This window comes from Sinohyriopsis cumingii, chromosome 2, assembly GCF_028554795.1.
Source record: "Sinohyriopsis cumingii isolate HCF-2022 chromosome 2, ASM2855479v2, whole genome shotgun sequence".
Classification (NCBI taxonomy): domain Eukaryota; kingdom Metazoa; phylum Mollusca; class Bivalvia; order Unionida; family Unionidae; genus Sinohyriopsis; species Sinohyriopsis cumingii.
Window position 1 is genome coordinate 120,389,168 of NC_142962.1, and position 26,215 is coordinate 120,415,382.

Here is a 26,215-nt window from a genome sequence, read left to right on the forward strand (position 1 = left end):
ATTACGGGAACTTATTTGGGATACTACTTGAATTCAGTTCTAACTTAATACATTTGGACTTGTGATACAACTTTTAGGACTTAATACATTTGGACTTGTGATACAACTTTTAGGACTTAATACATTTGGACTTGTGATACAACTTTTAGGACTTAACACATTTGGACTTGTGATACAACTTTTAGGACTTAATACATTTGGACCTGTTATACAACTTTTAGGACTTAATACATTTGGACTTGTGATACAACTTTTAGGACTATTTGGGATAATGCAAGTTCTATTTTAAATTTTCATGTATTCAAGACAAATAAATTATTTGTTAAATTTGAAAAAACTTTTTCCTCTTTTCGGTTACTTAAAGACCATACAGTTGTAACAATATACATTAATAGATCTTTAAAGTGAGGTCACGCATCTGCTGTATTTTTATTGGAAGATGAGACACAACACGCCTTAAGTGAATTATATTTAAAACATTTTGACTGCTGGTAATTCCCAATTAGTTTCAATCCAGTTTTAGACTATATATATATAAGGAGGGAGTCATCCCAAGTTCAAAAGGAAGTAGGTACCTTCCTTTTTCTTTTTCTGTCAGTGTGGCCACACTCAGCCAAGTCCCACACTGACTTCCCACTAAAGATAAAAAGGGCAACCGTCAGTACGTATTTAATTATGCTCTATAAATAGGTGGTGTTAGTGTTCCTTGGTGACTGATTATGTCCACATTTACACACATACACAGAGACATTAACTGAATTAAAGTGGGTATGAGATACCCAGACACCAGTCATAAGAAGAGGTAAAAATGTACTGAGGTACTACTTCACTAAGCAAGAAAAACAGGCACAGTAATACACAAATAAGCAAGGACTGTGAATATAAATTACTAAAATAACAAACAAACTGATGTTTGGCCAAAAAGAATCTTCAAGACAACAACGAAAGTATGCATAGGCACAAGAGTCCCAGGATAATGAGGAAGATATACCATATGTTGGATAGGATAAAGGAATCAGACTGGGTGAATACTCTTTTCTATTCTGGTCCTCCAAGTACTAACTGGAATGATCGCTGTGGTGGCCTAAGTGGTTAGAGCATCTGCCTTGGAATGCGGGAAGTTGCGGGTTCGAACCCCATTCGAGTCATACCAAAGATTTATAAAAATGGTACTAACAGCCGATTTGCTAGATGCTCAGCATTAAGAGATTAGTGTTAGGACTGGTCAGCCTGGTGTCAGGATAATGTGACGGTTGGACATCATGCTACATGTCTGTGGCATGTTGTGCCAGTGCTAGACATCACTATAACCTTCCACACTGCTGGCATTGTAGCGATATGACTGAAATATTAAAACTATGTTAAAAATCCAAATCACACACGCAAAACTACACAAAATACACTAGAGGAGGGAATATTTAGCTTGGACTGGGGACTTGGCATCAATGAAAAGGGTAGCAAGGCAATGGTAGGATGTATTGTATTACTGTCATTAAATCAAAAAAATTTATCCACTAGCTAAGCGAACACAAATATTTTTAAATACAAAATGTAAGACAAAATATGAATAATGGCACAAAGCTATACTGTACTGAATTAAAAAAATATTGAAAGAATTTAACAGGAAAGCATCAGTGTGGGTATCAAAAGATAGTGTTTACCATTTAAAGATGTGGCTAAAACTGGTTGTGTTGAAAAATAACATTCAAGAGAATAACATTTTTTTATTTCAAACATTCAGAAAAATAAACTTCATTGTTTTAGAAAAGGCAGATTTGCAGATTTCATTTAATGATGATACTATCAGGAGCATTATCACCATCTGTGACAGCACGATGGCTAAAACCGAGCACCATGAAGAATGAATTAATTGCACACTAATGTATAGACAAACTGGACATGGCGATTAAGTATTTAAAGCAGCTAATTCAGATGCAGCTATAGCAAAATTTTACATCTGAAATTATTCCCATTTGAAAAAATTGAGGAAACGTTGCAAATTCTTGAAAATAAAAGTTCCTGTTGCAGACAGTGGTTCTGTTGGCTTGTTGATAACACCTTCAGACAATTTATCAACCATAAAGTATTCTCTGGACATTTTATTTCCTTTTAAATTGATGAAAAATAAAAATATTTAAAGCATTGTTACTTCCATTCTGAAAGTCCAGTTTTATCGTGGGAACAAATTAAATGGGACAAAAGGAACAAAAAAATAAACTGAAATTAAAGAGCTGACTGAACAGTATACCTGAACATTACATAAGGAAGTTTTAGGGGCTCGGCCCTTATTGATCACTCACACATCTCACCTCTGTCCACGTGATTTTCATCTGGGCTCCAGTAACGTGTATGTGAGAAAGCTTGCCAGTAGCTTCCTTGGGTCAGTGGTTCTTCCCAGGGTCTTCCTCTACCAAATATTCTGGCTACCATGTAAAGCCTGTCATGTGCTGAGAAATGGTGTCAAAACCACAAAACAATAGCATAAGGAAGTGAGAAAGTTTTTTTCTCAATAAAAGAGCATGTTAATCATGTGGATGACCAAGCAGGCAGACATTGCTGACATACCATCCTATGAAATAATATGATAATGGATGCATTCAGATTTTGACATCGACACATTTTTTGACTCTGACACATTTTTTGACACTGACACATTTTTTCAAAAGTCTGAAAACATAAATCATACTCTCAAACAATCTTCCAAGAGCAAAAACCTGAAAATATATGGTTTGATGAATGAAAAGTTTTATAAAAAGAATTGTTTGGATTTGTTAGATAATGAAAACAATGTTTTTCAACTTTGACATAAATGCATCTCAGGTGGGAAGGTTAAGCATAACATAAACAATTAGAATGTGAAAGTATTTCACTTCAAATGAAACCAGAAAATAGATTCCTGTTTAATGAATTTATTTGACAGTTACAAAAGCACATCACACATTAATAAACTTGACTTTGTATTAAACAAGCCAGTAAAAGAGTATTGATAACCTATTCACCTATTTGGTTACTTAACAACTGATATATTAAGATGGCCAAAATTTAAAATTGGTGGAACAGAATTTCCAAATAAAACAAGTTTTTGGAAAGGGCTACTTTCCTCAATTTACACAAGAAATATTGAAATCTACCAATTGTGTGTGGTACAACTGTTTACAAATTGGAAGAAATGAAGGGAGAGGAAAGAGAGGACATGTACAAACCTAATGTATCTCTATATGACAAAGATGACATACACAAAGTTGAGAAAACAAAACAGATGAACAATGAAATGTATGTACTCAAGAAACAAAAGGATACAAATAATCTTTTAACAATTGGGAACCAGCTGAAACCATGATGACATTAAAATAAACAGAGCAAGCACAATTCATAGAAGTACTAAGGAAGGTACAGCTTTTTTTAAAATCAGGAGTTTATTGCATATCACAGGTTTGAAAAACAAAACAAAAACAGTGCATTAGAGCATGGAGTTAAAATCTGTGTAAATTTCAAACTGGAAGGAAAGCATAAAATACACCCAGAAACATCAAAAGTAAATAACAAAATGATACATGATAAGGTGACTACAATATAATGTTCATGCAGCATAATAAATAACATTACTTATGAAATTAAAAAAGATAACAAAAAAATATGAAGCTAAATAGAAAAGCTGACACCCATTAATAAACAGATCAACTCTTCCACAGGTCGTTTCAGTATGGAAAATTTGATGTAAAGAGACCACCCTGATTTTAACATGTATTTAATAAGATGTGTTATGCTGTATGTAGATTTGAATGGTGCTGAAATATTTTGTGTGCAAAATGAATTAGTTACTTTAAGCTACATTTAATGATGCTGACCTGAAAATTTACTGATCTACATGCTGTGTGGAATGAACTAGAATCCATATCCTGATACTGCAAATATATTTTTATGATAAAAATATATAAAAATATATTACTCTGTAAAAGAGATTATGACAAACAGACCTTTATATATTTTTGGTAATTCCATTTAAACTGGGCTGAGTGCATGGCAATGGCTGGTTATGGTACACCTAATGGGCATTTTAACAGATTGGTTGGTTGGTTGGTTGTTGTGGGGTTTAACGCCATTTTTCAGCACACGATAGGCCATATATGGCGGCCAGTATTAATGGTGGAGGAAGAACCCGGGAAAACCCCGGAAAGAACCACTGACCCACGAGAAGCTACTGGCATGCTTTCTCACATATCTACATTGGCTGAATCTGAGACTCGAACCGGCGCAGACAGAGGTGAGATGGCAGTGATCCGTAACGGCGAACGCTTTAGACCACTCGGCCACTCGGGGCCCCCATTTTAACAGATAAATGTATTCCAGGTTGGTTAAAAATATGTTACAAATTTTATATTTACTTCCAAATAAGAAAAATGCTGTCTCACTGTTTTATTCAATATAATAGTGAAGACAGATGTAACTCAACCAACAAAATATTAACTTGAAACAAAGTAACTTAGCCTGAAATTCCTCCCCATCATGATTGGAGACATGATAAGATAAAAACTGGTTAGTTACACACAGCAATCTCTTTTATTTATATTTGGGCTTATCAAATGATGAAGGAAAGAAAATCCAAAAGGTAAAAACTATAAATGGTTAATTGTGCATGCCAAGCCTACAGCCTCAATAATGTTCTAACAGAACAGTTATACTTGAAGACAATGTTTGTAAAGAAGGCTCTCAGCTGATATTTCTAGGAGGCAAATCTAACCATGTGGTATCTCTGAATGCACCAAAGAAGCCAAGGGACCAAAGATTGGGAAGCAATATATATCTAGTAGTTTCCCTTCTGTGTGCATGGCAATGGATGGTTATGGTACACCTAACATACAGTGCCAACTACTGTACATCTGCTGGGAAGACAAAACCTTTAAAATAGGATCAACCTTGAGGGAAAAAAATCATTTAAATGAAATGTAGGTCACAGTGAGCTACTCTCCAAGGGGTGGTGGAGAATGATTCAAGGAACACCTGGAGCTCCATGGAAATAATACCAAAATAAATGTCAGCAGGTGCAGTGAAACAAAACTTCAGCAGCAGGATAAAGACTGCTAAGGATGCCTGGGTACTTCATAAACTTTCCTGTACTTCAAACACATGAGCTGAAATGCAAATATTCATAAGGAATTTTCATCCATCATGAACTATATGTACAAAGGTTGCTGAGATATGGTGTTACAAGAAGTATGAATGGTGGATTGGCTGCATGAAAAAGGTGATTAGCAAGGAATTAGAAATAACAGACTACACATATACACTGCTGCAGTGATGCACAACAGCATACACATATGCAATACAGTGATTCACAACAGGGTACATACATACACTTCAGATATTCAAAACAGAGTACACACATACAGTGCAGTGATGCACAACAGAGCACACATACATTGCAGTAATTCACAACAGGATAGACACATACACTGCAGTATTTCACAACAGGGTAGACACATACACTAGTAATTCACAACAGGGTAGACACATACACTGTAGTAATTCACAACTGAGTATACACTTTAACTATATTATGTTTTTCATTGATATTTTAGGATATTGCAGCAACCAAAGCCTTGGAGTAGAAAAAACAACAACAAAACAGTCAGTCAATTTGAAACTGGACTTTTGGTTTTTATTTATATCATATAAACTGGAAGCCTACAACATAAAATAATAAAAAAGCATAATAACACAAATATATCAATCAACATCATGCATTTCAGCAAATTTCCCATAATTGCTTGTAAGTCTGAAGTTAAACTGTTTCTTTTTCTTTCAATCCTGTACCACTATAGATATCACAGTTAAATATATAATATGACAAACCTGTCATATTTATGCTTATGATGTTATCATCTGTGGACTGACAGTTTACCATTTGACATTAACTGTGTCACCTGTCTCTAAAGCAAAAAAGGACAGCTGGCGCAGATCACTGTCCAGTTCTATCTCTGGGCCGTGCATCTGTAAATTAATAAATAAAACCATTATATATTAAAACGATTCTCACTTAACTCTTTGTTGTATTCCAAAAGTTTTAAATCTGAATTTTTTATAAACAGGTTCCATTTTCATACTAGAAGAGAATTATTATTGTTGTTGCAGGTGTAATGCCATTTTCAGCAAATTATATGCTATACATGTCAGCCAGTATATCTGGTGGAGTTAGAACCCAGAAAAATCCCAGGAAGAACCCACTGACCCAACGAAAGCTATTGGCAAGCTTTCTCACATACCCAGCTGGTTAGGACTGAGATCTGAATCCTCATGGACAGAGGTGAGATCATTGATCTGTAATGGCGAGTGCCTTAGACCACTCAGCCACATGGGGGTCTGGAAAAGAATTAAACAATGATACAAACTGTTTATGCCATTATACCTATTATACTTCATTAAAACCCAAATGGTGCTACCTACGCCTACTTAAGTGCATAGATCAAAACATCACAACACGCAGATTATTCCTATCAACAAAAATATTTTATTATGCCATTAGGTAATTTATGGTTGATACACTTAGACTGTGTTGTTTGAATGATTCTTTTTTCTTCATATCTGGTTTCTAAACACATTTTTTTAAAAATTCAGTTAGCAAATTTAGTGTATTTTTTCCTGAAAATTTCAGTAAATTTTGCTGGTTTCATACTGCACAATAATTAAATTTTGTGCACCATAGGCAAACTAAAGATGATACAGCTGTACAACTTTCTTTAAAATAACTAACATAAATGTCAAATTGTATGCCTGGCTTTGTTCAAAAGTAATGTATCTAGATGGCTGAAATTTGGTGCAGAAACCCATTTTCTTTTTCCAGTCAAAAGTACCTTGTCTTTAGCCTCAAATCAATAGACTTCTTCATTATGAGGTGTTAGTCATCCGCAAAGTTTGGTCCAAGACCGTGATGTAGAACTAATGTTATTATGTGGAACCAATTTTCTTCTTTGAGTTACAGTGCCTTGGCCTTTGTAACTTTTGGCCTTAAAACCAATAGGCTTCTTCCTAACCCTATGTGCAAGCCAGTCACGTTTGTAGATCATGGAAAACTCAAGTTACTGTGCTGAAACAATTTTTCTTCTTTCAGCCAGTGATCTTGACCTTTGATTATTTGACCCCAAAATCGATAGGGTTTTTCCTTACTCCAAGTCAAGCCATACACAAAGAGAAAACCCCATGTCAATATAACATTACGTTCAGGAATTTTAGGTTTGTACTATTTAAGTTCCAAGGCTCATTCAGCCAAAACCTATTGCAAGTTATTAGATTAATTATGAAATTAGATATCATTTTGACAAAGTAGCCTTTATTTAGTTACAATATTCCCTAAGACATATTTTTTTTTAAATTTTGAAATCTCTCATGATGTATCCAAGAAGCTCAACATCGAGCTGTTGAGTGTATATGGTTTTAGTGTACAACTAGTCATTTAGAGGCATGAAAACAACTCTAGAATATCTTTTTAATCCAATTAGTGACTGGATTAAGTAAGCATATGGATACCAGCACTTAATGAAAAAAAAAACCGAATAATTTCAAATGTCATGTTTCGGAATTAATTAAAAGTAAACACGAGGTAAGAAGGAACTGTAAAAATTAAGTTTATGGGATTCAAAATCATTAATCTCAAATGGATTCCTCCTGTATACTGAAGATCTTAACAAATTGTGCTGTACTGTCATGACTTCATTTAATGAAAAACTTCACTGGAAGATGCTACCAAACTGGAATAAATATAAAAAAATTTACATTGTGCTGACTAGTTTACAATCACAGTTTAGTGTAAGCAGGAAAACTTTTATTTCAACAAATTAAAAATGTGCATAATATTGTTTTTAAGTCAATTTGTTACACAAAGCACTGGGACACACAGCTGGAGGTAAAATGTAAAACAGCTAGGTGGCCATCTGTTGTCATCTTTTAAAGACAGCCCTTTTTCTAGGTCCTTTCAATATTAAAAACTCTGTAAGTCAGTGCAAAAGGAGTCTTTGTGCAACATAATGACATACTATGCATGCAATCTGATTAAAATCGGACCTCCACTATGTGAAGAATTGACAGCAACTGCTTAGGGGTTATGTCCTCGAGACCTATGAATTGGCCAATAGAAATGCAGCTTTCAGAAATCTTAAAGTGGATCAAATTGTTCAGGTCACTGATCCACTTCAGCCACACTGCTCATTCTCCCAAATGTGAAGAGATAAGACTTCATCTGATTGGCTGATAAAATTAGAGATTATGGTAATAACATAGGTCACCAGAACATGACCCATAAGCAGTCACTGTCAGATCTTCACGTAGGACAGTGGAGATCTGATTTTAATCAGACTGACTAAGCATACAAGCATATAATTATTACTGGATTCCATAACCGACAAATACTGAATGAACTTTGTTTCACTACAATTGAGAAAGTCATGCCAAGGTATGTTATTTACACAATGGCAACAATTTTCCGATATTTTACTATGTAAATAGGCAGAATATGCAAATACCAGGTATGTATAATCATGTGTAAGTTGAGTCCAACTGCAAACATCATAGACTCAAATATGCTGTCACATAATGATCAGGGTCTATGATGAAGCAGTTGTTGCAAAAAGATTCAAAAAGCTTTCACAAATTTCTTATGTTTGTTTACCTTTTGGCTTATATAGGATAACTGCAGTTCTGAGTCTACTTTGTATAACCTCTGTATAAGTGCCTTCAATTTCTGGACTGTCATGGAAGCTAAAATCAGAAAGTTATAAAACAGCACAATTGAAATATAAAGCAGTCAAAGACTGATCATTCTTTACAATGAAAAACCTCAAAAATTATCTCAGTTTGTAAAGATTTTGTAACATGATTCTGTCATAATGATTTTTCTTACAACACGTTATAACCTGATGACCAGGTGACTCTAAATGAACCTTGCCATAAAAAGATAATTCTGGCTTTTGTTGCATTCTTAAAATAATATAATTAATTTTTTGGATTATTGTCATTGCTTTTATTGTGTAGTTATTTTTTAAATGTGAGGTATATTCATAACCGCATCTTTTCAAGCACTCCTGAGCTGCATTACATGTCTGATGTATGTACCATATATACTCTCTTATCGGTCAAGTTCAATTGCAAACAACAAAGACCCTGGTCTGCTGTTACATGCTGTGCAAGCAGATCAGGATCTAATGATTACTTCTAACAAAATGCAGAGATCAGGATCTGCCATGGCACACAATGTGTCAGCAGATCTGGAACAATGCAGTTTCCTATACGCAGTATGTGTGGTATGTGTTTTAGTACATGTCAGCACAATTCTGGATATATTTTTAAAAGTTCCTTTTTCGTGTTATCAACCTGTAAGGTATTATTTACAAAAGTGGTTTTAATATTCATGCAGGAAGTTCATATTTCTTCAACAAATGGATGTTTTCATCAGAACAAAATTACTTTTAAAAGTAAACACGACTTGGTAACAAAAATCCATGAAAACTGACACTATACTGAAAAAAGAAATTTCAGGAAATTAACAGTAAGTCTGTGTCTTCTGTCTTTTCTTTATTTTTAACTGCTGAATATTAAAAACATTTCTGATATTCCTGACAAATTCTAACAAGCCAAATTGGTAACAACAATATTGTGTTTGAGTTAATAATCTTAAACAATACAAGGAAGCACAGTACAAAATTTGTCATGTTATTGACCTTCAACCTGATATAATTAAAGATTGAAGATCTCAGCCACCATCAAGATACACCCATATGTTATGTTTGGTTAAATCTATAAAAGTGTGGCGGGGACAAATGTGTGTGCGTGTGTGTGTGTGTGTCTGTGTGTGTATGTGTATGTGTGTGTGTGTGTGTGTCTGTATCAAATATGTCACAATACAAACCGATATGTATAATCTCAAGATGCACGAGGTAACTTCTAAATGTGTTTATTTAGGCAAACTTATATTTAAAAACAAAAAATGTATACTTATCTCGATATCGGAATGCATGATTATTAAAAGTAATTCATTTAATTTTCTGTTTTCTTATTGTTTCTGCCTAATTTAGATTTGTGTATACTTTGATCGCATGACAAGAATTTAGCAATCACGAGTTGCTGTAACATTACCTCTCCCTTCTGACTCGATTAATGTTTGCTTATGCATTATTCCATTGGACATTTTATATCAGTGTACTGGTAATTACTTTTTTACTTTGCTTTGAAACTGTAAATACCTAACTCATTAAAATGTAATCCCAATAGGACAACACAACGAACAAAGAATACGGTTCGATGCTAATACCGTAAAAGTTGAGTTGTAGTTTGCTTTGATGTAAGCGACCTTACACCATACCTGTCAACTTTCACTCCAGGAGGGAAAAAAAAACTCCTGATTTTCAAGGTTGCTCAACACCTACCTCCCAATTTCATAATATCTTCCAATTTTTGCTGAGAACTCCCAATTATTAAATTATGTCTTCGATTTTCATTTCTTCTAAACAAAAACAGTCCTACATGTTCTGTTGTAACTCCTGTGAATTACTGTTGTGATGAAATAATTACTTTACTATAAAAAATTTGCTTCTTCACTAAATAGAATGTTAAATTTAAACATCATTCATGTAAATTAATGATTTCAATCCCAAGAATGATCTATACGAATGCTGTAACTCCATATGCTATAGCGCCATTCCCATGAAAGAAGCTTACATGAGGTAACACCTGGCATTTTTATACCATATACACCAATGTTAATTACCATCGTTAAATTAAAAGAAGGAATGAAAATACATACCACGCAGCAAATGTGTCCTCAAAAAACTAATTCAGAATACATATTTTATAATAAACAATACTAAATGCTTTACGAGTTGAAAATAAGGGAAATAGGTCGGACATACGATGAGGGGAAATTAGTTACCACATGTACGGTACCATGAGGCTGTCTATTTTGGTACCTTTAGTTCAACAAAATTGGGAATCCTTTGTTTACCAATCAATTGCTGGTGTTTGCGTAACACACAATAGTGTAGAATGTGGTTTCTTTGAATTACGGCAGAGGGTCAATCATTTCACAAAATAGTTGCATGGATAAGGATTAACTTTTAATTAGTCATGATGGCTTTCTTGTTTGTTTATTTAAGACTAATCTTTAGCTATTGTGCAGTTTGTCCACAGCTGACCAGAATATGAAGGGCATATTCTGAGGGAAAATAGGGCACATCACAGGGAGAAACGGCGAGTCCTGTTGCGATTTTCATGCATATTGGATCAGGCAAATCGATCAATATTTAGTGAAAACAGGCTTTAAAAATGCCACGAATAACCTTCCTATTTTAGGTCCCAATCTCTATTTTTTTATTCAGCCTCCCTACTTGGCTTTTGAAAGTATCATAGGTATGCCTTACACTGCATTTTACAAAACTATGGTAATCCTGCTAATATTATGGAATTAAAGGCAATTACACATCAATGTACTGGTATAGTTACCGGTCAAAATTCCCTCTTATCACAAACCAGTTTTTGGGTTTTAATGATTATCTGGCCTGTACTGCTGTTGCAAAATACAAATATGCCGACTATCAACATAGGAGATGCCAAAACCTCAAGCTTTCTATTGCGTGGAAAGTTATGATGTTTGTTCAGCTAAAACACAAAACTAAAACTGATTGATGTTGAACTTAGTTGATCTATAAGAGAATTTTTGCCTTTATTATTACCACTCTTCATGAACAAGTAAATTATGATGGTTATGTGCCTTGTACAATTAAACATGCGTACCTTTTTAAAAATATAACCTCAATTTGTAGGATCACTTATATCGTTGAAAATGAGTAACTTGTGAGTGTGTGAATCAACGTAAATGAAACAACTATTAAGGACTAGCTGAAATGTTATCTGGAAGGATGCAATTTGGTGGAAACAATGAATAAAGCAAAATCTGCATCTAATATGTTTGGGAATAAATAAGGATTTAAGTGATGCTTTGCATGCTTTACACAAAATTCTGTACATTATAGTTCAGCATAGTTTCCCTGGTAAACTCAACCGGCCTGCGAATAATGAAGTCTGTATTTACCTTTATTTATTTTCATGTTAGAGAAATCAGATAATATACACATGCAAAATAATAACAAAATCAATGATATTACCTTATAACAGTTTAACAACTGCTGGGTCACCGAAAGTTGATTTTTTTTTACATGCCTATCTCTTTGTCTTAGGACACTGAAAAAATTATTGTTTCATGTCCCAAGATTTACAGCCATTACAGTAGTCAGCTAAAAGACCTAAAAACTGTCAAGTTTAGACATTGGCCTGCGGATAAACCGACCCCCCCCCTTACAGGCCTTACTTTTTCCTAAATTATTCAGGTTATATGCAAGTATACACTGTATTTTGTTGGGAAAAAACAGTTTTTGAAATGGCATCTTTCAAGGTAAACTTAAATATATTCATAAAACTTGGTTTGACAAAATTCCATTATGTTTGTGATCTCTTGCCCACAAGTCAGCACGGCTAAAAATACTTCATACTGATATCATGACCACAAGCTAGTAAACCTAAAAATACTTCAAACTGATATTATGCCCACAAGCCAGTATAGCTACAAAATACTTCATACTGATATCATGACCATAAGCCAGTATAGCTAAAAATACTTCAAACTGATATCATGACCACAAGCTAGTAAACCTAAAAATACTTCACACTGATATTATGCCCACAAGCCAGTATAGCTACAAAATACTTCATACTGATATCATGACCAGAAGCTAGTAAACCTAAAAATACTTCAAACTGATATTATGCCTACAAGCCAGTATAGCTACAAAATACTTCATATTGATAGCACGACCAGAAGCTAGTAAACCTAAAAATACTTCAAACTGATATTATGCTCACAAGCCAGTATAGCTAAAAATACTTCAAACTGATATTATGCCCACAAGACAGTATAGCTACAAAATACTTCATATTGAGATCATCCCCACAAGCCAATATAGCTAAAACTACTTCATACTGACATTATGACCACAAGCTAGTAAACCTAAAAATACTTCAAATTGATATTATGCCCACAAGCCAGTATAGCTAAAAATACTTCATTCTGATACCATGACCACAAGCCAGTATAGCTACAAAATACTTCATACTGATATCATGCCCACAAGCCAGTATAGCTACAAAATACTTCATACTGATATCATGACCAGAAGCTAGTAAACCCTAAAAATACTTCAAATTGATATTATGCCCACAAGCCAGTATAGCTAAAAATACTTCAAACTGATATTATGCCCACAAGACAGTATAGCTACAAAATACTTCATATTGAGATCATCACCACAAGCCAATATAGCTAAAAATACTTCATACTGACATTATGACCACAAGCTAGTAAACCTAAAAATACTTCAAATTGATATTATGCCCACAAGCCAGTATAGCTAAAAATACTTCATTCTGATACTATGACCACAAGCCAGTATAGCTACAAAATACTTCATACTGATATCATGCCCACAAGCCAGTATAGCTACAAAATACTTCATACTGATATCATGACCACAAGCTAGTAAACCTAAAAATACTTCAAATTGATATTATGCACACAAGCCAGTATAGCTAAAAATACTTCAAACTGATATTATGCCCACAAGACAGTATAGCTACAAAATACTTCATATTGAGATCATCACCACAAGCCAATATAGCTAAAATTACTTCATACTGACATTATGACCACAAGCTAGTAAACCTAAAAATACTTCAAATTGATATTATGCCCACAAGCCAGTAGAGCGAAAAATACTTCATTCTGATACCATGACCACAAGCCAGTATAGTTACAAAATACTTCATATTGACATCATCACCACAAGCCAATATAGCTAAAAATAATTCAAATGATATCATGCCCACGACCAGTATAGCTAAATATACTTCAAACTGATATCATGGTGGCCATCTTGGATGTCAGATTGGCAAAATTTTCATTTAGCATGAACAAGTCATCGTAAGAAGTCTTTTAGTGAAAAAACCCATGCAGAGTCAACCATCAGTCTGGAAATGAAGCAATTAAAAATATATCAAGATGGCCACCATGGCGGCCATAATGGATGCCAGGTCAGCACCCTTTTCATTTAGGACCAATGAGATATCATAAGAAGTCCTTTAGTGAAACTACCATGTCGATATGACCAGCCATTCAGGAAAAGTGACAAGAATTTCTGGGTGACCTTTTTAGCAGCCATATTGGGTGTATGAGTGGCACCATTTTCATTTATGACCAACTAGACCACTGTGAAAAGTTTCATGGCTTTATTCTCAGAAGTTAAGGAGGAGTAGCCATAAAAATCTTTTTCTAATGGATAGATAATGGACACTGCATATAACCTTCAGGTCTATGACCAGCAGAGCTACAAATGTGACTCCAGAAAAGTAATGATAATGGATCTTTTTCCTTACCTGGCAATTTCTTTTCCACTGGCTCTCTATCTGGCATCAACGGGCAAAAGATTTTAACAGCTTTCTTAATTAAGGAAAACTATGAAAGCATTTGAATCTTTGAGTGGAGTTTCTTCTATTTCAGCAGTTATTTCCTCAGACTTAAACCAGAGTACAGGCATCATTGTTTCCCTGTCACATAATAAATAATTTGTCCTTGTTTGTCATTCATTTCACTGTCATGAATTGGCATTGTTTACAAACCCATTCCTCTGTGCGTGTGTGTGTATGTGTGTGAGATTTGGAGTTTTAATGTAGCTGTAACAATTTTTCAGTCATATCGATATGATGTCTGCAGTGTGGCAGTTTATAGTTAAGTCTAGCCCAGTCACATAATCCTGACACCAGGCCAACCAGTCCTGACACTAACCTCTTAATGCTGAGTACCTAGAGAGGCAGCTGTTAGGACCATTTTTATAAGTCTTTGGTATGACTCGGCCAGTGTTAGAACCTGCGACCTCCCACATCCAAGGCAAGGCAGGCGCTCTAGCCACTAGGCCACCAGAGTGGTCCCAAACCCATTCCTCTGTGTGCATGTGTTTGTGTGGGAGGAGTATGTACAACCTAGCCCACATGAGGAAGTATTTAGGATTCTTGAATTATTTATTAAATAAAATATACTTCTGTTTATACAAACTGAGAGAAAGATAGTAGTAGAAACATTGTTAAAGTATTTAAAAATATACCTTGCAATCTACTTGCATCTGAGCATTATTGTAATGCACTATTTCAACTCTGGGATGAGACACTATAAAATAACCTGTGCACATTTAAAAAGGATACATAACAAATTACTCTTCAAAGTTGTTGACAACTGCTTCAGCTCAGAGTCCTCTGGAGCTCCCCATACTGAAATATAATGTGAAAATAAAAAAAAAGAAATCAGAGATGCAAGCCTTTGCAAATATCAATGCTTTTTTTAAAAAAACTTGCTTTCCCCCAAATCTGTCTATTTTTGTAACTCTAAAATGTTATAGATCTGTGCTAATTTTTAATGTGGCAAGTGTGTGGTGATTCCAGGAGTGGGGTATACATTGCATCACTCTTGGCATATGTAAAATAAACAACATGTGAAATTACCAAGTTTGCATCCATCTGAGTTTACTTGACTGTGAATTTATTATAACTTATGTACAAAAAACTAAGGAGAATTATCTAAAGCTAGAACAGCACTCAAAAGTGGAACCACACTCAAACCCCAAGTAATACAAACATATCATTAGTCCATCTCTGTACTTTGAAACATTTTACTCATATGCTTTTGAAAGACAAGTTCTTCACAGCATGGCTCATTTATTTCACCTTATAGACTTAACACAACAGCCTCACTTATTGTTTAATTGTACATCAAACCATGAATCAATATGTACAGCTGGATGAAGGAAAAAGCTTCTTCTCTAGTCTAAGAAATCACTTCTACCACTTGAGCTATCTAACTTAACATTAGTCATCAGTGTTGTTAAAAGTGCAACATACAAGTGATGAGCTCCTGGTATCTAGGATGGGTATTAGTGAACTCCAGACTGGGTCTGTTTTTCTGAGGGTCCTGACTTCCTCCAGCCTTGACCCAGTCTAACCCATATCTCTTCAGGTAATCAATCTCCGCTCCCTTCCTTTCCTCTGTCACCTGAAAAATGTACAGAGAGGAATTTTGTGGCTTATGTACCAATGTTATGACCTTATATTGTGGCTTTCAAAAAGATTAAATTATTAATTTTAAAAGCTAAGCATATGATTTTTGTTGGTAATATATAAAATTGCAGGAGTGTTTTGTAGGCAGTAAGAGTTTGATAGGCATAGGAATACATCAAGACTCTCATGCTGTGATGTATTTCTATATGATGTAAAAGGTTAATTTTTTTCTCATGAACAAAACATTAACATAGGTTTGTCCATAACATGTTCTTTCTTAAACTTGAGGCTTTCATCACATTGTAGCCATACAAATATAACAGTACATATACAAAGTTTATCGGAGCTTTACATGTTTGATACTCTGTACAAGAATATCAATGGATAAACATCATGGAAAGGCCTAGAGAGTTCTAGATGCAACATTATGCTTTTGTATTCCTAAAACAAACAGATACAGTGGAACAACATTAATCCAGACACCTTTGTTCCTAGTGAATAGGTCCAGATTAACGACTTTTCTGGAATTTTCTAATCATGCACATTTTTATTTTATAATGTCATCATACTGTATACATGTACATGTTCTGTATTTACTAGCTGCACATCTACTGTAGATTCCATAATGGTTCAAATAAATTAATGAATATGTACATATCTACTGATTTGTGCTGAGTTCACTTCATTTTATGCACTTGTACATACACGTAAATAGACATAAGTTTAAATAATTAAGACATCGGAAGGTACAGACAACATTTGTTCTCGTTTTTTTATTATGTCTGCAATTATTGACCTGCCAATATCTAAGGATGAGTCAGATATAATATGCTGGCAGATTATCATGAAATTATAGCTTTTGGGTGTTATTAAATCTTCTGTTTTAAGCTAACCAGTATTTCTACTTGTCTATGTTTGCTTGATGGTTTTGCCATAATAATGTAAAACATACAATGAATACAAACTAATGTCTTGCAGTTAAATGTGTTATGGTAAACTAATAAAATGCAACCATTTCTGTAAGTCATATTTTATTATAGTTAAAGCTGCTAACGAGTTGATAACTGAACTTGTGTTTTATTCTTAAACAAAGCCCTATACCTTCCTGCACTTTAAAAAAAAATCAATCAACTTTATTTGTGCAGCCATAAAAAAACTGAGATTGTTACATACATATTTACAAACAACAAAAAAGACTTGCCTTATTAACCATATGTGGATCCCTGTGTTTAATTATTAACATCCCAAACACATTGTTTATACAATCACTGGTTACAATATGGTCAAGCTGCTTGATGTTTTCCCACACACATGATCAAGTAATCAATTTATAACTTTAACATGCCACTTGAACTTGACCAATCAGCAACTGATAAACTGACACACCTCCAAATTTGCAAAGGCGAAACTATGTGATCTGACTGACTGTATTTTCATATGATTCTTCAAATTTTCTTATCTTTGGATAAATTATTTCTGGATTATAGTAATTTTACACTTCGATTCATGATTTTGATTTCTAGATATGAAATGCAGATTTCTGGATTCACAGGGAAAAATTATGTTTAGGAATTCCATAACTGCTGAACCCTGTCAAGATAGTGAGGTTTCTGGATAAATGGAGTCTGGACTAATGAGGCTCCTCTATATCCTGATAAATGCTTTCAAACTTTATAAGATGCAGCAGAGTGATGGCATTATGACAATCACTTGTTTCATTTCATCAGACATTTAATTTTCTGGTTGGTGTCATATATCATTGAAGAAAAGTCGATAATTACACTGCAGATTCTGAATTTACAACAAAAAACATTAGTTCTATCTGAACTACCTTAAATTTTGATCTTTGTCATTAAATAAAGACACCCCACATAGCCACCCCAAAAAAATCTGCTTGATTACACAACTGTTACCACAACAACATCTACCAACCACTGTGTCCCAAAAAGTTGTTGATTTAAAATATTTTGTTGCATATTATTATCATCTTTCGTTATATAATTAAGAGAAATAAAGAAACTTATTGGTGGAATAATTGTCATATTTTTTTTCATTTCTATATTTTTACTTGAACCATATATGCTTTCCCATCATGGTTGTGTTGCTTACATTGTGTACCTTTGTAAGTTATATCTGCAGCAATAAAAATGAGCACTTTGTAAGCTAAAACAAATAAATAGAAATGAAACACATTCCATTCTTGGAAATCAGTTTTTGCTCAAGAAATCTGAATTAACACTCTATGAAATAATTTCCCCTTACTTCCTTGACAACAATTATAAATCTGCTGTGAATCACTGCTGAAGCAGACTTACTTTGTGGTCAGATATTAAATAAATAGTTCACAAAATGTCAAAAATGTAATTTACCGTGACAGACTAGTTCATCCCAATCCCAATGCTCTCTTAAGTCACTGATATTTATATGATCAGCCTATGAAAGTGAGGCAAATTTATGAAAAGGGGGGTGGGGTGATGTGCAGAAGAGTTCAATCTTGAAAGCTTGGTTCTGGAGCAAGTTTGGTATGTAGTAAAAAGAAAATTTTCCTTTACTGCTTAAATTCTGGGTATTTTTCAACTTGGGGTACCAAAAATAATATATTTTAATTGATGTCTTCTCGACTCATTAAAATAACAATTTTTTTGTATCATAAGATGAAATATATCTGGTATTAACATAGCACAAGAAAATATCTTCTAAGTAATTTTGTGCTGATTTCCATTGAAACAAAAAAAATAGTTCCTTGAAATGTCTGACACTAGTGGCTTAACTAATTTTTTGGGGAATTCAATATAAGACAATGTCTTTTTAAATGCTGAGTGATGATACCATTTCTAATATATGTGATTAATAACAAAATTCTCAAATTAGCCACTGTGATGGCCATATTAAATGTAATACTCCATGTGAATTTGACCATCCATATTGGTTATACTGAATTTCAGATTAGCTTTAACTTCAACTCAGACCAACTGAACACCAAAAGAAGTCCTTTGGTGAAAACCCCATGCCAATAGGACTTTTCATTTAGGACAATTAGCAATAACAAGATTTTCAACATGGCTGCCATGGTGACCACGATGGATATCATATTGGCACCAACCAGACATCCTAAGAAGTCTTCTTGAAAGATCCCCATGTCAATATGACTTTCCATTTATTAGGTGTAACAATAACAAGATTTCCAAGATAGCAACTATGGTGGTCATACTGTATGTCAGATCAGCAACATTTTCATTTAGGATCAACCACCAATCACAAAATATCTTTTAGTGAAAACCTAATGTTGATATGACCATCAACAGTAGCGATAACAATATTTTCAAGAAGGTCCTTTAGGCAGGCAGCTGAACATCATTTTCATTTGGGACAATCATGAAATCGTTAGAAGTCTTCTGCTGAAGTCTCATGCTGACTTTCTGTTCAGCAGTTTTACACAAAACTGTCAAGATGGCCACCATGTGGCCATAACAGATGTCAGATTGGCACCATTTTCATTTAGGAGCAAGTACACACCATTCCTAAGAAATCTTTTGAAGAAAACATCATGCTAATATGACTTTCCATTCAGGAGATGTAGCAATAACAAGATTTTTAAGCCAGGTGCTATGGCAGTCATATATTGGGTGTTTCAGTGGAACCATTTTCATTTAAGAGCAATTAGACATCATAAGAAATCTTCTGGTTCTTCAAGCCCATGTCTGTTCAGGAGGAGTAGTGATAAAAAGATTTTCAGCACTGCTGCCATGGTGGCCATACTTAACATCAGATCAGTACTTTTCGCAATTAGGATTCAATAGTTGTCATAAGAAGTCTTTTAGCAAAAACTTCAGGATGGGTGGCAGTGAAAAAAACATCTTAACAGGGGAACAACTGGACATCATAAGACTTTCCATTTAGGAGGAATACCCTAATAGTGATAACAAGATTTTCAAGAAGGCTGCTGCTGCAATGGCACCATAGACATCACAAGAAATTTTTCAGTGATAACCCCATGTTGATATGACAATCCATTCAGGTGGAGTAGCTATTGCCAGATTTTCAAGATGGCCACTGTGGTGGCCTTAATGGATGTCTGAATGGCACCATGTTCATTTAGGACAAATTGTTAATTGGGATGTTGAATGGGGGTGTAAATGTTCATGGTAATCAGTCAGTAACTGTATGAGGAATAGTGACACAAAATTGTGTCACTGGACAAATGGACAATGGACAACATGCCATCCTATAAACTCTTCTAGTCTATGACATATTGAGCTAAATCTCATGAAATATTTTATTTCAAAGTCAGCTGGCTTCCTCCATAATGCAAGTGCAAGCCATTAATACAATTTTAGTCCAGGTACATGATGTACAACTTATGTAATTGTGCTGAAACCATTTTTCGTTTTTCAATCACTATGACTGACCTTCTGACCCCCCAAAATATGTTTTTTTCTAACCCCAGATGTGAAAACCATCCATAATGTTTTGTAGCTGTAATAGTGGACAACTAGCTATCAACAAGGTTTGGTAACTATCAGTGGTGCAGAAACCACTTTTCTTCTTTCAGTCACAGTGATCTATAAATATGCACTTTTGACCATGAAATTGATAGAGTTCTTCCTTACCCAAATGCAAGCAATCTATACAGTTTGGTAACTAGAGATGGTGGACAACTGGAATTATTGTGCAAAAGTTAAATTGGCAAGACAGACACATGGACTGACTACACTGTACAATAATACAAGACCTTTTTGGGGGGACCTGGGAGCATGGACTATAGTCTTGAAGATCTTTAAGAATTATATGATCATACAGCTAGTATGGAGCAAGAGTATTTTCCATTTAAAAAAATTCCAATCAACTTATATAAACCCACTATGTTTTCTTCTCATAGAAAACATAATTAGTAAGAGTACTGGTGGATACAATTCATTGTTTAAATGGTTTAACAGAGAATTTTACACTGACTTTCAAGGTATAACTTGAATTTGAAGCACTACATGCCAAGGAGATGATAGTCTTAATTTGAGAATTTGGTTAACTGTACTTTAAAAAGTATATAAAAACATTCAGAAAAATATATAGTCACATACTTCTGTTCCATTACACCGTTTCAGATTCCTAATTTTGGCAATAATCAGCTGTCTCACAGTTTCTGGATTGGCAGTGTCCATAAGAGGATTACCCATTATTTTTAATTTCTCAAGGTTTTGCAGCTTGTTAATTTCATCAATACTTTTCCACTGAAACGAGAGAAAAACATTTAGGCAAAAGAATAATTGTATGTCAAGCATTTATAGGATTTCAAACAAAATTTAAATGAAATCTTAAAGTGTGGAGCATAATGCAAAATTGGAAAACTATACAAAGAGTAATTTTAAAAAAATATATATTTTTCTCAGACTTGAGAAGGGAGATTAAATGCCATAAAGAACTTAATACAATCTATTATTATTTAACTCATGCAGATCATTTCATTTGAAAAAGTGCATTTAAAATCAAGCTCTGAATGAAGGAATTTAACTTGCAATTTTAATGAAATGTTTCCATTTTATGCCATGATATTAAAAGCAGTGGTTGAATTAAAAAGATGTATTATTCATTATCATAAAGACAAATATAAATCTGTTGTTGTTGAGAATGGAATGCTATCACAGTACCTTTAATAAAGATAGAATCATATATATACTCAACACATATACTCCAAACTGGCATATCTAATTAGTAGAACAAACAGCAAAGACCTTGGTCTGCTGGTGCATTATGGTATGGCAGATCAGGATCTGTATTGTTTGCAATTGGATGAAACTTATATGAACATATACATGAAGTTTACTGTGACTTTTGAAACATTCCTTTTCATGTTTGTGGTGTTGGAAAAATGACATTTAAACATAAAATTATGGATTGGGGAAAGGGTCAAATTGTATAGATTTATCATTGTTTGTGGGGTCTCTAATATTTTTTCTTAATAACAACAACAAAATTGACAAATATTTATACCTACAAAAACAATGAATTCAAATTGTTATATAGTTAGATTCCAATTTGATCAGCAGTCCCCCTCTTGAGAGGTCCCTCTCAGTAGAGGCCACCTCTTGATCTGAAGCCACCGTACAGTACAGCCAAATACTTATAGCATTCCCTCATTATATAGCCCTTCATTATGACACAGATATAAGATGAGTTAGTTGTTGTTGTAGGGTTTAACGCCATTTTTTCAGCACACGATAGGCTATACATGGCAGCCAGTATTAATGGTGGAGGAAGAACCCGGGAACACCCCAGAAAGAACCACTGACCCACGAGAAGCTACTGGCAAGCTTTCTCACATACCCACATTAGCCGAATCCGAGACTCGAACCCACGCAGACAGAGGTGAGATGGGTAAGGTCAAGGATCCAATTTCATTAAGTGGTAGTAAAATTATATGCATTATGTACTTCATTATAAGGCAGTATACTCTATGAATTCCACAAACAGCATTATAATGAGGGAGTAACACAGTTAACCATTCTGCTCCCACTTATTGATAGGTCATCCATTAAAAACAGGGTGACTACTTGATATTGTTTTGCAGACTGTTACTCACCCTGGACACTTTATTATGGGTTATAATTAATGACTTCAGGGAAGGAAACAAGTTGGATTTTTCACAAGGAGATGTATCAGGGAAGTAGATGTCATCTAACTCATTATTACTGACTATCAGCACCTCTAAACTGAAAATAAAAAGAATGCAAGTCAGTTAAAATCTGATGCTACAATCATGTAAACATACAGCAAAAATATACCAAGACTGGAATCCCTTATATATATAAATTTCTATTAACAGGAAACTCTGCAAATATTGTTTTTATTTGATGAAAAACTTATACAGCTCATGGTTTATCAAAGATATGGTTTATATATTTATATATATATATATATATATATATATATATATATATATATATATATATACACACACACACACACACATGTCATCTCATTTTCAAATGGTCAGTTTTACTTAATGACATTTGCTTAAATTTGTTAGCTTTTATCACTGAGAACAAATACAGCATAATAAACAGAACCAAGTTATCACCTCCTCAAATATTTTTTGTTTTTGTGATGGAATCAATTAACGGTCAATGTGATGTAATGGAGGCATTGTGAATTTTAATTATACTCACCATGGTAAACTACCTAACTTCAACAATTCATCCCAACTATGCAACCTGTTAGACTCTAGATTCAATAACTTCAGTTTCTGTAGTTGGTTCCCCGGTGAAGACAAATGCCCTATACTGTTAAAACATGCATGTAGCTGCTCTAAACTTGGACATATTTTACAGCATTGTAAAATCTGAAACAAAAATGAAAAAAATAATGATTTTTGCATTCTGAAAATAAATTCTATCATCTTTTAAAAGTACATCAAACTCAAACAATTCTGATAAGACTTAGCATTTCAAAAATGAATATTCCATTATAGAATTAGCATTACGATGTAACTTTGAATCATGACACAACAGCAATTTTCTATTTGTTAAAATATATGATTTTTTTTCTTCATTTTTCACTCATAGACTGAACTGCCTGGAATTAAATTGCCTGTAATTTTGTATACCTTCTCAAACATAATTTTTTTAATGTACAAATAATTTTAGGTCTAAATATTATCATTCTCTGCTGATTCTTAAATGTAAAAATTGCAAAATGTGTAAAAAAAAATTATGTAACAGAAATGCTAAGAGTACAAAAAATAACACAATCTTTTATGGATCCTGACTGTACAAAAAATTAGAGCATAAGATATTACAGACTCTATGGTAATTAACCAAAAGAATTAATTGCAAGCCTTTTGTGTCCCTTATTATAGGGATTTGTTAATAATTAGACAGAACTACTATGAAAATATGTGACACTAAGAATTTACAATTTCCATAAATTTCTTCTTGCTGGAAACAAGGACTATATAGACCAAACAAATGAGGCTTTATCTGTGAAAGCAATATTAATGAGTTTAAGAAATCAACCTTCATTGTGAATCCATAACAATGAATGCCCATAAAAGAAATGGAATTCACAGCATACTAAGTCAACTCACATTTTCCCAGCTGTACATCATTTTGTTCACTATAAGAGTCCTGATATTAGCAAAAGAAGATGAAAGACTCTCAGGGTTTTCAGGCAGAACCATTTTGTTTTCACTGGAAAAGAAAGAGAAATGTGATCAATGCTCAATGACCTTAACTGTCTGGTGAAAACAGATTTTAAAATGTGCTCAACAATTACTGCATTTAAAAATCAATTTAATGCAAAGCGCTAATCCAGCAGAATTCTATGTTAGTGATATTAAATGCCTAAATCACCAAATGCAATAACATTTTTGGGAATGGTGATTCGTTTCACCATAGACAGCATACAATATGTTAGTCATAAACACAAATCCCTTCATCAGCAGAAGTACATTTAAAGTAGACTGGTATGCAGACAACATAAAGACTGGTATGCAGAAAACATACAGACTGGTATGCAGAAAACATAAAAACTGGTATGCAGAAAACACACAGACTGGTATGTAGAAAACATAGACTGGTATGCAGAACTGATGCCATGATGCAAATGGAGTTAAGTGCTCTGCATTGAGGCACATCATGAAAACTGACTTATGCTGGTCTAGATGGGATTCAAAATTTTTACCCAGTGGTTGTGAGTCTAACCTAATGACTAAGCCACCAAGTGGATAAAGGAAATACTACACATTAAGATGCATCAATATGCAGAAATACATCATTTTGATTAGTTTATAAGTAATAGAGTTAATGATGCAGAAAATTTAACAAATAGTTGAAATTTAGGTTACAAAGACTTAGTTTTATGTGATTACTCTCTTTGAGATTCACCACACCAGTTTCATATTTGGTTTCAGAAATTTTATACTGTTTGGTAGACATGGATCTCAGTAAAAAAAGTTTGTCTGCGCTGAAATAGCAACTTTAAATAGAAAATTAATTTGGTCTTTAATGGGTAATACTTTCAATTTATTGCTGCATTTTCTATGTTTTTATTGGTTTGATATCAACTTAATGATCTTTTCTGAAGATTCAGCAGCTTTGCAAGTTGTTTCAAATTGAATTACTCAACAATGGATTGCAGCAATCTAAATAGCACTGTATGCAACTATTATAAAATATTTTCATATTTCCTTCTGTTAGATATATTTTCTTCCTGAGAAGCCATAGCCTTAAATTCATTTTTACTGACATAATTGATATGTTGTCCATGACAGATTAAGTGTATGCACAAAATAATCTATCATGACAGAAAATTGGTAAATTTTATATCATTCCATATCAAACATAATCATCATAATCATTTTTTATCATGTTGAGATATGTAATATTTTAGTTCACCAAGCACTGAGAACCTTGCCATTACTTGTGTACCCATGTTCTAAATTGTTTGGAGCATTCTGAAAAAAAATTCAAATTCTTAATTAGAGTTTTGGAAGTTTAATAATGTTCTATCATATGTACAGTATTCTGAAAATGAAATTATATTTCCCAATGAAAGAATTACTTTCTTAATAAATAATAACAGTAACAATCATAGGTCAAGAAATGAGCCCTTTGAGGTTCCATACTTAATTATTTCAGATTTATACAGAATGTTTTATGTACACAAATGAAGTGAAACATTTAAATGCGCTGTCATCATGTAGGTAAATTTTAAGTTTTCTGCAAAGGATTTCATGATCAACTATGTCAAAACCTTTCCTGAAATATACAAGAATAGATCCTATCATTTTTACCTTCACCATGTGCTTGAAACTACATATCAATCAGGGAGAAAATGGCAGTCAGATTAGTCTCAATCTAAAGCAAGTGTATGGTTAAGTTAGTCACCCTGAGCTGAATTGGCAAAAGAATGTTTACAAGAATAGGCAAATTAGAGTACACAATTTTTGGGTGTAATCAACAAAGAGTTGAAAATATGAAAGTCACTCAAATTTTGCTTAGCATGAACCACTACTGGTATGGCTGAACTACACTCTTTGAAATGCATTCTCATACCAATTTTCATTACTATCAGTAAAATA

General features: G+C 33.7%; 1 protein-coding gene across 1 annotated transcript in view; it reads right to left on the bottom strand.

Annotated features, from left to right (window-relative positions):
- Positions 1-5,633: 5,633 nt before the first annotated feature.
- LOC149805703 (tubulin-specific chaperone E-like) overlaps positions 5,634-26,215 on the bottom strand; it is a 39,998-nt gene continuing 19,416 nt past the window's right edge. The window contains exons 6-14 of the mRNA XM_089950369.1: positions 24,221-24,323; positions 23,304-23,476; positions 22,718-22,847; positions 21,219-21,368; positions 15,985-16,135; positions 15,292-15,357; positions 14,470-14,529; positions 8,663-8,751; positions 5,634-5,991 (exon numbers count right to left, since the gene is read on the bottom strand). Of these exons, the coding sequence (XP_089806495.1) occupies positions 5,899-5,991; positions 8,663-8,751; positions 14,470-14,529; positions 15,292-15,357; positions 15,985-16,135; positions 21,219-21,368; positions 22,718-22,847; positions 23,304-23,476; positions 24,221-24,323 (1,015 nt within the window). The 3' untranslated portion in view covers positions 5,634-5,898. The remainder of the gene's footprint in view (positions 5,992-8,662; positions 8,752-14,469; positions 14,530-15,291; positions 15,358-15,984; positions 16,136-21,218; positions 21,369-22,717; positions 22,848-23,303; positions 23,477-24,220; positions 24,324-26,215) is intronic.